The sequence below is a fragment of the Gymnodraco acuticeps genome, unplaced genomic scaffold (genome assembly GCF_902827175.1).
Source record: "Gymnodraco acuticeps unplaced genomic scaffold, fGymAcu1.1, whole genome shotgun sequence".
Classification (NCBI taxonomy): Eukaryota; Metazoa; Chordata; class Actinopteri; order Perciformes; family Bathydraconidae; genus Gymnodraco; species Gymnodraco acuticeps.
The window spans coordinates 69602-82276 of record NW_022990319.1 but is presented as its reverse complement, the minus strand read 5'-3'; the positions used below and the strand labels follow the sequence as shown (position 1 = coordinate 82276).

Sequence of the window (12675 nt, the reverse complement as noted above, 5' to 3'; positions counted from 1 at the left end):
CCAACATATTTTTTTTGTACTTTTTACAAATTGCACATATCGCCCCCCACCCCCTAACCCACTGCTTTGACGCTTGTTTACTGTTGATTTATCCATGCCCATGTTTGCTCATCAAAGTGCAGACGATTCACACCATTTACTGGAAACTAATTTGATGTCCTTACAGTAAACTGTGCAGGAATGTGCATGCTGACACATAATTGTTGCGAACATGTTAAAAACAAAAAAACAAGACCCCCCCCCCCTCCTTCAACCAGAACAAAAAGTATGGCAATAAATTGGTAACTGTTTTATCCAGAAAATGTGTAGTTTGCTTTCGTGCATGGGAAACTGCCATAGCATATTACACCTTTTTGATAAAATAAATCATAAATATGTGTTAATAGTCATCTTATGGCATTGAGACCTGAAGGCATACACCCTGCATGAGTTGTTAGCAGCATCCCCTCCTCCCTTTCTCCCTTCCTTCCATCTGTCCAGTTAGGAGGCGTGCGCTTGTCAGCGAAGGCGCCTAATTCACTCGATGAGACGTGGAGCATAAACGCTTCCCCGGCAATTAGAAAACGTGCATATGAGAGCGGAAGCAGTTGAAGCTTTCGGGGCACCGCTGTCAGATGTCAACAACAGCTCAGGGGCAGGAAGTGGCACAGTTTGGGGCCAACCTAGTCCCTACGAGGCACCTTCCTCCTCCCTCCACCGACCTCTAATCTCTCCGTCACACATACACAAACGCATGCTTCAAACCTTCTCTCTAACCAGTTTATCTTTCTTGATTTTTAAACGACAAGCAGGAACCCTAGAATGAAAGCTTTACTAACATTATCAGTGATTGTTGGACACAAGTAAAGCTCAGAATCTTTGAGGAAATGATTGTCATACATTGTGTGCTGTTTGCCCTTCTAAATGTTAGTTTGCATGTGTAAACATTAGAAACAGCAATAAACACTTCTGCATTCAGATCTGGTTAGGCAATTATTTTTCTCAACTTGTTTGTTTTTGTATAACCTGGCCTTAAGACAGAACACGATGCATGTCACTGTATTTGAACCCAATTGAATGGAGTACAGAGACTAATCACACTCTGTATTGTGTTGTTCCACTATTTAGACAACTGATGCTATAATGCCAAAACATGAAGGCTCTGCTTTTCATTTTAGTTGTGAAATCTTTGTAAGCATTTGATTTTCAGTTACTGCTGATTCAGTTTTGATTATCTGACATATTGAATCAGGACATATTTGTCAATTTAACCTTGAAACCTTACACCCAAAATTATACACAATAAATAAATGTCAGTTAAGTTATAATTGTTCTAAGTTCTTTTCAACCTGTGAAAACAGTTGTATTGTCTTTTTGTGTATCTGCATATGGAGCTTCGCCATTTCTGATATCATCAGGGTTAGACACGGAAAGTAACCTTTTCCAACCGAAAGATGGTGTTTCATTGGAAGCAATTCAAAAAAGTGAGACAATAACATTTATTTTGTTTATTTGGTGCGAAACAAACAATCACAGATATTAAAGTCAATTCAAATCTGTAAACATGATTTAGTCTTTAGATCTCAGGGCAGTGTTTTCAGGTGTGTTCTTGTACTCTTTCTCCAATTCTCTTGAGCAAACAAAATTACATTTGAATTACATAACTTGTATCCACACTTTAAATGCTCTTTTTGGCAACAAAAAAAACAACTCAAAAGGATGTCCAAACGGAGAGAAGAAGATGTGTGTAAACTGAACCCGGCTTATTGTGAATGTAGTCTCAGTGTTTGATTCAGGCACCAATTAATCACCTGCTGCTTTTCATTTACCCTCAGTGGTGAGTCCCCCCCCCCCCTCTAGTTCTCGTCTTTACCTTCGCCCCTTCATCTCAGACAGATGAAAAGCAGAGCTGTTACATCGTGCAGAACCGGGCCATCTGAGCTGGCAGCACAGCAAAGTGTCCAAACAAACCTTTCCCCAAACACTCGCCCATTCCAGCTCGGCCTAATTGGTTGCAAATGCCTTTTAGGATGAGCCAGTGATATCCGTGAGGAGTTTGTATACACAAGGCTCCGGCACTTAATCCCCCTGTGATTGTTTTTCTTTGGTTCTCCTTACCGGTAAGATCAATTCCTGTTGTTCTGACACACATGCAGCTCAATTCAACTAGTTCTCAGGTCAGTTTTAGGACACTTTTGAAAGAAAATACCCTTTTGATCATTCTTCTCTTCTAAAACGTGTGAGTATGTGTGGATGTGAGTATTCCTTTGAACCCCAAGTACAGAGACTGGGATCTTTCGTCAGAGATCAAACAGACGGTATTACAATGCACTGATGCTTGTGTAATTGGCTTCTGGTAAACATGTCTGTGGCGCTTCATGGTACAGAATGTGGCATTGATTTTTTTTTTAAGTGAAACCTCTTAGATGAAGCTCTTCTCATGTTTATGTCGCGTGGTATTTTCAAAGCGTTCATTCTTAAGCCCAAATCACGATGTTATCCATCTGAATGGAAGTGTTTTGTGGGTAGAAGGTCTCTGTGATAAGTGTGATAAACAATCCTGTTGTTTGTTGTTTGTGCGTTTGCATTGTGTGAGTCTTCATTTTTGCATTCTCATGCCTGCACTTGTGGTATTAGTCACTATGCAGACATGTGTTGATTTCTGTGTTATTGTTGTGCTTTTTTGAGTTTTTGTATATGCTCAAGATCCAAAGGCTTTATTGTCATATGCACAACAGCTACAATGTAGTTTTGCCAATAAAAATCCAATCCAAAAATGCAACAAAACAATATACTTACTAAATAAATCCAGTGCAAGGAGAAATAGAAAGAATGGACACAATAGTTAAAGTCAAATCTAGAAATAAGAAATAATACATCAGTGTCAAGCTGTTGGGTATGTCTACATTCAGAAGCTGAAGAGTCATGTTTGTGACTTACCATATCAAATATATAACCCTTTCTGTTATCACACCTGTAATGGGACATTTAGAGCGGTCTGTGACTCCATTCTCAATATATCTTCATTGATATCAGCTGTCAGATTGTTGGACACAGTGAAGGACAGGTGGACAGACAGTCAAACTGAGGCGAGCAGGCATTCAAGCAAGAAGTAATGGAATGTTGACAGGCAACAGCCATGGTGTGAAGTAAAGCAAGAGGCAGAAAGAGAGAGAGGTTGGGGGACAGGAAGAGAGTAAAGGATGGGACTATGAGCAAGGGGGACGAGTTAAAAGCCAAGAGCGACTTTGTTTTCATCAATCTGACATCCTTTTTGGCACGAGGAAGAGAACAAGTTGGACGGATCCAGCATAGCATCTGAATCGTGGAGCGTGGGCAGATACCTGCACTGTGTCATCTTCAGAAGGGAGGGGGGGAAGGAGGAGGAGGATGTGGGCCAGGGTCTTCCTCGCTGCCTGCCGGATCTCCTGCTGTTCACACGGAGGGGGAGGAATGTTTGTTTAAGTGGCTCCGCATGGCAACCACTTGTGAGCCCCTCCTGTGAAAGCCTCCACTGGCTCAGCGTGGAGGTTGGGTGGGTGCATCCCCAGACGAATAAACACCGGCTGACACTTCCCTCTCCTGCCTCGCTTTAAGAACCAACTGCCTTTACCCCTTCCTGAGTGTGCCCCATTACTGCACTGAAACGCTGCTAGGGTAACAAATTCATTCAAATCAAAACATGAAAGTGATGCACCATCAACGTCATCACCATCCTCGTCAGCATTGAAAAACTATTTAAAACTGATGACTCGATGCAAATAAATCACACTTTTAATTACCCTTTACATTTCTTTGTGACATCGGTCATTTTCATTAAGATTTGAACTGACGTTGTTTTCTAGGGAATTTTCTTTACCATATTTACTGTATCATATTTACTATACCATTTATTTGCCTTCTTTTAAAACCAAAAATGTACCATTTACGGCTAGAAATTTCTCAAAATAATGCGTTGGAGGAAAACTCAACATTGAAAAAATAAATCACAACCAAATCAATTGCAATTTTACAATTTGTATGGAATGACAACCTCACTGTGAAGGTACAATATTCAAAAAATGTAATCGGCCTTTCAAAAGCAAGCCTCTACAGCAGAGACAACCTAAACTAGTGAAGACAAACCAAAAAAAGTTGACACATCCACCTTTCTCTTTCAGACATGGACGAGTGTGAGAACGACTACAACGGAGGCTGCGTCCATGAATGCATCAACATACCTGGCAACTACAGGTGCACCTGCTACGATGGGTTCATGCTAGCCCACGACGGACACAACTGTCAGGGTAAGAGCAGTCCCAGAAACACCCCTCCTGTATGTGTGTGTTCACAGAGTTGGTGAAAGAGTTGTCATGTCATCACATTGATTCAAATTAGACCCCCTAAAGGTCTCGTTGTTTTCATGATGTCTGCAAATAGCAACCCCTTTGATTTGACATGGGGTTTGTATCTAGATATATTGATGCTCGATTGAAATTAAGTATTCCAAAATGTAGCGTTTTCTTTTATTATTTACCAAAAATACAGACTGTAAACGCCTTGTGTATGTGTGTGTGTGTGTGTGTGTGTGTGTGTGTGTGTGTGTATGTGTGTGTGTGTGTGTGTGTGTGTGTGTGTGTGTGTGTGTGTGTGTGTGTGTGTGTGTGTGTGTGTGTGTGTGTGTGTGTGTGTGTGTGTGTGTGTGTGTGTGTGTGTGTGTGTGTGTGTGTGTGTGTGTGTGTGTAAGCCTGCCTGGCTCAGCATGTCTCTCCCCGTACAGTCCCTCTGTCATCGTTTGGAGGGTTTCCATTATCTGTGTTTTTTTGGCTTGTTTCTCCTTACTGTTGGGAGGGCGGTCGGGGTTAAAGAGTTCTTCTTCAAGGATACCTGGCTGTGCTTTATTACTGACAGATCCATCCCATTTAGCCTCAGTGCTGCGTTATTGACTTAGTGTCAGTCAGAGTAATGTTTTTTCTGTTCCGTGCAACACGTAGTTCTGCACGGATGTGCTCGAACACATTTCATCCCTTCAGTCCTCCACTGCTGACTGACGAGAGCAAAATAAAATCAGGAACATGTTGTTTTGGATGTGTCTTTGGTGGGATGTGTTTTGGGATTTCTAAGTGCTGTAGCTCATTCTTTGAGCCTTTGGAGAGACTAAGTGAGAGATTGAGCGCTAAAAGCAGCAGCCAGCCGTGCAGAGTAGCTGCTGAGTTGTGGATTCCCCTCACAGGGATGACTTTCAGACAGCTGATATAAAGCAGAGTTTAAGACGCTCCGTCATCAGAGTTCAAATGTTCCTCCATGCACCAACAAGGGCCAGAAATGGTCAATAAAAACCCTTTTAATATGTGATCCTTCCAACTCTGTGATTAATATTGGAAGAGTATAATTTAAACGAATATAGTATTAAAGGTTTGTTACATTTTCAAGTCTGTCCTACAACAATAGTCAGTCCTCCTGTTCATAGCCAATAACAGATAACATCCTAACATGCTTCTAATGAAAGTAATGGGGGGGGGGGAATCCATATTTAAAAAAAGTTGATTTAATGTCAATATATGGCTTCAGTAGTTGGTTGGGCAAATCAAGTAGGCATCTTCCAAAGCTGTTCCTAAGAGTGTTTTGGCTCAAGCTTCTTTGTGTGTTTGTCTGAGCTGTCTTCTTGCTGTGCCAAGATGGAGGGATCTAACCCCAGGAAGGAAACTCCGGAAAACGTCCACCCTCTTTAATGTAGAATGCTAGAGCCTCAAATTTGCTTTAAAATTAAATCAAATTTGCCCTGGAAATGAATTGTTCTACATAATAATGTATCAGAAAGGCCTTGATATCTTTCTTATTATATTGAAATGTTTAATTCCCATCAAGAAAATAATAATTGTATTTAAAGGCAGCATCTAGTGGTCATTAAAGGAACTGAAGAGCTTTGGCCACACACAATGAGGCTGATGTGAAAATCTGATCACACATACAAACACGATGGAAAGTAAACAACTATAAAAATGAGAGCGGTCTTTACAGTCGTTGAAATTGGGTCTGACAGCGTTACGTGGTGTTCATTTCCTGCGTGTTTGTCTGTGAAAAGGCCCTGTCTACAGCTGATAGCTCATTGGTTAGCGTTCTATGTTGTGGGTAATTGAAAAGAAGGGCTGTGAGGTTAGTCGCATTTCACCACACGTGTTTGTTCCGCTAACTCAAACAACGCAGACCAAACGAGTCGTGTGAGAACTGCCGTCACTTGCTCTTTATGGCCCGGCAACAGGAAGCCAGCCCGCGTCTGATTTGAGCACGGAGGCTCGCTTTATTGGATGTTCGCTGAGTGCAGCCTTGATTAACCTCTGCTAATTAAAACCGGTTCAGTGAGTTCAAAATAGGCAGCAACATATGTGTTCCCAATCAAAGTCGGTCCTTGACTTTTTCCATTGTTTCTTTATTTGACTCCAATTTTGTGTTGTTTATTCCCTCATTGTTCACGGTTCCATATCTCCTTCCCTCCTTTTTCTTAAGGTTTACTTTATTTTTTGCCTTTTAAGCTATTCTCTGTTTTCGCTTTTATTCTTTTATCCTTTCATGAATTCGTTATCCCCATTGTTTTTCCCTTTTTTCTTCTTTTCTTTCTTCATCTCACTTTTTTCTTGTTACTATATCCCTCCCTTTGTCCTTTCCTTCCATCCCACCTTATGAACTTTTTTCTTTCGTTTGATTCCATTCTTGTTTTCCATCAACCTCTCTTCATATGTTTTCTTTTTTCTGTCCTTCTCTCTCCTTTTCTTCCTCTGCTCTGTTATACTCTTCTGTCTGTCTGCTGACCTTACTAGCTTTCATCTAATTACCCAAATTGTTCTTGTGTCCTTCCTTTTTCTTCTTGTCCCCCTTCACTTTTTAAATCTATTTGTCAGATGGATTGCTTACTGTTTTTACTGGACGTTTAACCATCATCAGATGACAGCAGAGGTACAGGCTGACTGTGATTATGGGAATGATAAAAAGACACTCTTAATGCATCTGATAAGATATTAGTCTTCTGGAATTGTATACATTGTTTGCTCTAAAACAAATAAAGTTAAAATGATCCATAATCTTCAAACTGTATCAGTTCTCAAAAGCACTGTGAATTTGACTAAATTGTTAACATGCAAATGATAAAACAGTCAATACTTATGCCCCGGCCACACTAGGACGAAAACGGTCGTTTGCGTTACTGTTTAGTGTCATATAGACCGTTCGGCCACACGAGGACGACCGAATATGGCACTAAACGACTGCGGAAACGATAACGGGTCCCAAGGTGGATAGAACGGCATACGCAACGCTCTGGGGGGTCAAACGGCTCCGTGTGTACGCCCTATACGATCATTTTCTGATAATGATGAGGCAATAGCCCCGCCTCTCCCCACCTCTGCTGCTCACCCCCGCGTCAAAGTAAACTGCACACTGAATTCAGATTATTTATCTTTCTCTCGATATGGACATAAACGCGAGTGAAGTCTAATCTGACAGGACGGAGACACCTCTCAAACTACCTAAACTAGTTATAAATATGTTATTTTTACTGTCGGCCGGGTCACTCATTACTGGATCAGCTGCTGCATGAAACAGACACTGACGCTGTCCGAAGAGAGGGAGGAAAAAGAGAGGCTTCGTGTATTTTATTATTATATTATATAGAGTCGTTATTCATTTGTTTTAAAGCTCAATAAATAACAAAGAAGACCTTTGACCGGCACTTTTATAATTTTGTCGGAAGATTTAAACTTTAATACACGTTGACTGGCGAAAAACTCTGCCCGGTTCCCTCGGCCCCCACCGCGGAGAATAAACAGAAGGGCAACCATGACAACCATGCTTCTTCGCTGCTTTTGTGGAGGAAGTTACAGCGCCACGTACAGGCTCCTGCATTTGTACTGCAGCTTCTCCAGCGGTTGGAGCTAAACGGAGCGGTCTCGTGTGGACAGACACTATCCGGATGACTATTGCGTGTGGACACAAGCTTTTTTGCGATTGCGTTTGCATTAATCCTATGCGTTTAGCCGTTTTCGTCCTCGTGTGGCCGGGGCATTAAATTGCAAAAATATGCATGCAGGATGTTACAGGGACTGTGATCCATGTTCTAAGTTGCTTACTGAAGTCAATATTTAAAAAAACAGACAAAACCTGCCTGTTGTAAGTAAAGGTGTTGAGATGACACAGTTTTCATGGAAGTCAGTATTTTGTGGCCTACTCTGTACACTGTTTTTCAGGTGCCGTAAAAGACCATTTTGACTTGCCTTTTCAGATCACATAAAATAAAATACATATAATTGCATTGCTGGAAGAGAAAAGGCAACAAGTATGATGAATGTTATGTAGGATCTATTTTTATATAGATCTATATTTAGTCCAGAAGATATACGGCAGTGCCGATTGGGTAATGCGTTCCTGTGTATTTATATATACAGTCTATGGTATTGACTCATGGATACCATATTGTCACCATGCTCTCTGATGCTTTTTGTCTGCTGTCATCACTAACCATAGAGGTAAATAGGGCCCTGTGATGCATGGTTACCATATAAACACAACTGGAGGAACCTATTGTTAGAGCGCAGTTTAAGAGAAGCTCCAACCCCCGAGCTGCCCGTCAACAGTGTCTCACTCTCAAGTGTCTCATTCAGCAGGAGATTTACTGTATGAATGAGGGCTCACCATCAAACACGCTCCCTCTCTCATTTATACATTCAGACACTCAATTAATGCTGTCAGTCTTGTGCATACATCCACAGACAGAAAGTGTCTCGTAGGACGATCTGTCAAAACACAGGCTTGGCAGTAACGGAATACATTTTTATATAGAATTACAGTTATATAAAAAAAAGTCATGTATAGCATAAGAGGGCCTCTTATTTGCTAAAGTTACATTGTTCAGACATATTACACTTAAATTAAAGACATCCTATTGATATTTCTTTCACTATTTCTCAGCGTTGCACTGGATATAGAAGTAATCCATAAGTAATCAGGTTCCCTTATTTTTATATTGTCACACTTCGATGAACATATGTCGTAAGGGAACACATTTTAAAACCTTTTGCTTTTCGCCTCATTAATTATAGCTGGTAATATATTGTCCGAAGACATGTGTTCTAATCTTTTGGGTTTAAGTCTATCAAAGATTATTGATCCCCAGGTGTTAAAGCAGCAACAGAATAGGAGCGAAAGACAAGACGGAATAGATGAGAGTTCACACAGGGATAATAAGAATACATAGCAGAGTAAACGGTAGGATAAACATTGAAGTTATAGATGGAGAGGAAGGAGCATTGTTGTAAGTTAACACTACAAGTTGGCGGTCTTAAATGTACTTGGAGTAAAATGCATGGATAAAAGCGAGTAAAATGCACAGACAGCTCAATTTGAAACATCTCTGTCCTTCTTGTTTGTTTCTCTGTCAAAGTTCACAATCAATTTATCTCGCACGCTCTGGGCCTGCCTGTGGAACACAATAAAGCAGTGGTTCTCAACTGGTCAGGCCTCGGGACCCACTTTTTCCTTAGTCAATAGATCGCGACCCGAAATGTTGAACCACTCAAATCTATTCAACAAAAAATCCTGCAGTAATATATACGCTTTGCAGTATACAATATTAATTAAAGTGAAGTACAGTGCATATATCCCTTATATCTCTTCACAGAACAAAATAATGCTTTTTAAATAAGGTTTAATGAGATGATGGAATCAAAGCTGAACTGTATAACATGAAAAGGCACACGTGCTGAAAACCTAACCCCAGAAGGGGGATCTGGGGGGATTCTCCCCCAGGAGATTTTTTGAAATACTAACATAAACTACCCATTCTGGTACACTCTGAGAAGAAAATAAATAGATGTATTACGACATATTAATAATATTGTATGCCATTGTTTGTTTTTCACTTTGTTCTGACAGTTGAACTTGCTGCTCCTCACAGAGAGAAGAGCAAAGAGGAGAGAGTCTGTGTGAAATACTTTACTTTGTGAGTAAGGGTAGATAGCTCCCATTGTTCTGTGACCTGTCAATCATCAAACCGGGGGTCATATTTCATTATGTGTTTATTTTTATCTGAAGTTGTACCCATGGATGTATAAAGAATAGTTCTACCGCAAAGTTATTCTCCGTGGGGACTTCCGGCAAACAATCTTGATTCTGATTCGCCAGAAGACTCGAAAAAACATCAGCAAATATGTTTTATTGAGAAGACAGTCTCAAGGAGGCAAGAGTAAACCCTCTCCTAAAGAAACCCACTCTCAACCCGTCTGATGTTATAAACTACAGGCCTGTCTCTCTCCTCCCGTTCCTGTCTAAATCACTTGAACACGCTGTCTTTAAACAACTCTCCTGTTATCTCAATCAGAACAACCTTCTGGATCCGCACCAGTCTGGTTTCTAGGCAGGTCACTCCAAAGAAACTGCTCTCGTTGCTGTCACGGAGGAACTGCACACTGCCAAAACTGCATCCCTCTCCTCTGTCATCATCCTATTGGACCTGTCTGCTGCATTCGACACGGTGAATCATCAGATCCTCCTTCGCACTCTCCAAAAACTTGGAGTTTCAGGCTCTGCACTTTCCCTCCTCACCTCATACCTGAAAGACCGTACCTACAGGGTGACTTGGAGAGGGTCTTGAGTCCGACCCTTGTCAATTAACTACAGGGGTCCCTCAGGGCTCTGTTCTTGGTCCCCTCCTCTTCTCCCTGTACACAAACTCGCTCGGATCTGTCATTAGCCCGCATGGTTTTTCTTACCACTGCTACGCTGACGACACCCAATTAATTCTGTCCTTTCCCCGCTCAGAGACCCAGGTCGTCGCACGCATCTCTGTTTGTCTAGCTGACATCTCTCAGTGGATGTCTGCTCATCACCTCAAGCTCAACCTTGACAAGACTGAGCTGCTCTTCCTTCCGGGAAAAGATTGTCCCACTCTTGACCTAACAATCAACATCGGCACCTCTGTTGTTTCCCCGACTCAGACTGCAAGGAATCTGGGTGTGACCCTAGATAACAACCTGTCCTTCACTGCAAACATCGCTGCTACAACCCGTTGCTGCAGATACACGCTTTACAACATCAGGAGGATACGTCCCCAGCTGACACAGAAAGCAACTCAGGTTCTGGCCAGGCTCTCGTCATCTCACGCCTAGACTACTGCAACTCCCTCCTGGCTGGTCTACCTGCATGTGCCATCCGACCTCTGCAGCTCATCCAGAATGCAGCGGCTCGTCTGGTCTTCAACCTTCCTAAATTTTCCCCACACTACTCTGCTCCTCCGCTCCCTTCACTGGCTTCCGGTAACTGCTAGAATCCACTTCAAGACACTGGTACTTGCTTACCGTGCTGCGAATGGATCTGGCCCTTCGTACATCCAGGACATGGTTAAAACCGTACACCCCAGCGCGTGCACTACGCTCTGCATCAGCCAAACGACTCGCTGCGCCCTCGCTGCGAGGGGGACCCAAGTTCCCATCGGCGAAAACACGTGGGTTTGCTGTCCTGGCTCCAGGATGATGGAATGAGCTCCCCATTGACATCAGGACGGCAGATAGCTTGCACATCTTCCGGCGCAAACTGAAAACTCATCTCTTTCGACTCCACTTCGAGCGATAGAACTATTAACGAAGCACTTTTATACTAATAAAGGACTGGCTTATCTAAAGCCAGTTGAGTAGCACTTGAAATGTTTTTGCTCTATGAAGCCTGATGTACTTATATGATTCTGTTTTCTTCAAGTTGTATTTTGTTGGTCGAATGTACTTATTGTAAGTCGCTTTGGATAAAAGCGTCAGCTAAATGCAATGTAATAATAAAGTAATAATAAAAGATGATCACTATGTGACAGAAGTTTTCAAAACTGTTTATGGTCTCCGGTACTTTCAGTCCAACGCCTACTGCATGCACAGCGTTAGAAAATCGGGCCTTCAAAATAAAGGTTTGACTGTTTCTCCCAAAAAAAAAAAAAAAAGATTTTTTTTTTCACTCACTCGAAAAGGGTCCGCGACCCACTTTTGGGTCGCGACCCCACCAGTTGAGAACCACTGCAATAAAATACCTTGTGGCTTTTAATAGACCCAAAGCATGATATTCCGAAACCTCAGAACCTTGTGGTGGTGCTGAATGAGCCTCGGATGACAAACTTCATCATGTCCCAGATGCACTGTGTCAACAAGTCAAGGCACTAATTGATTTAAGATTGCATAATTGTACTCTGATTAAAGAGCGATTCCCGTTAGGTTCCTTTCTTCCTTTTGATTTTGACTTTATTTATTTTGTTTTGCCATGGACACAGCTGGGCTCAATGTGTTGATCGTTTGGTGCCCTCTGTGAATGTCTGGTGCGCTGACGTGCGTTTATTTTCCTTCCGACCTGTCCTCGACAAGATCTGAGAGGTGGCTGCACAGCAGGGAGCCAGCGACCGCAGCGTGTCACAGAGAAGTCCGACATGTAACAGACAAGAGGAGGGAGACGAGAAGTGAGGGGGGGGAGGGAGGGGGCAGATAAACTGAGGCAAAGTTTAAAAAGCACACATGGAAATATCCAATCCATGAAACCACTAGTTATGACATGACAAGGCTGTTTGCAAATCCCTGTTCCATATGAACACTGAAGCACATTTTTCTTTCTGTAGTATTTCCTATGTCATACTGAACGTTAAAGTTACGACGCTCATTTTCAGATATTTTGTGCCTCTACTTTGACATGTGCTGA

The 12675-nt window shown here is 42.0% G+C and overlaps 1 protein-coding gene across 4 annotated transcripts in view; it reads left to right on the top strand.

Annotated features, from left to right (window-relative positions):
• Positions 1 to 12675, top strand: part of LOC117550651 (signal peptide, CUB and EGF-like domain-containing protein 1) — a gene marked incomplete at its 3' end in the record, with an annotated part of 91370 nt that overhangs the window by 9757 nt on the left and 68938 nt on the right. For all 4 annotated transcript variants that reach the window (XM_034223124.1, XM_034223123.1, XM_034223122.1 and 1 more), the window contains 1 exon segment: positions 4140 to 4265. In XM_034223124.1, coding sequence (XP_034079015.1) covers positions 4140 to 4265 — 126 coding nt within the window.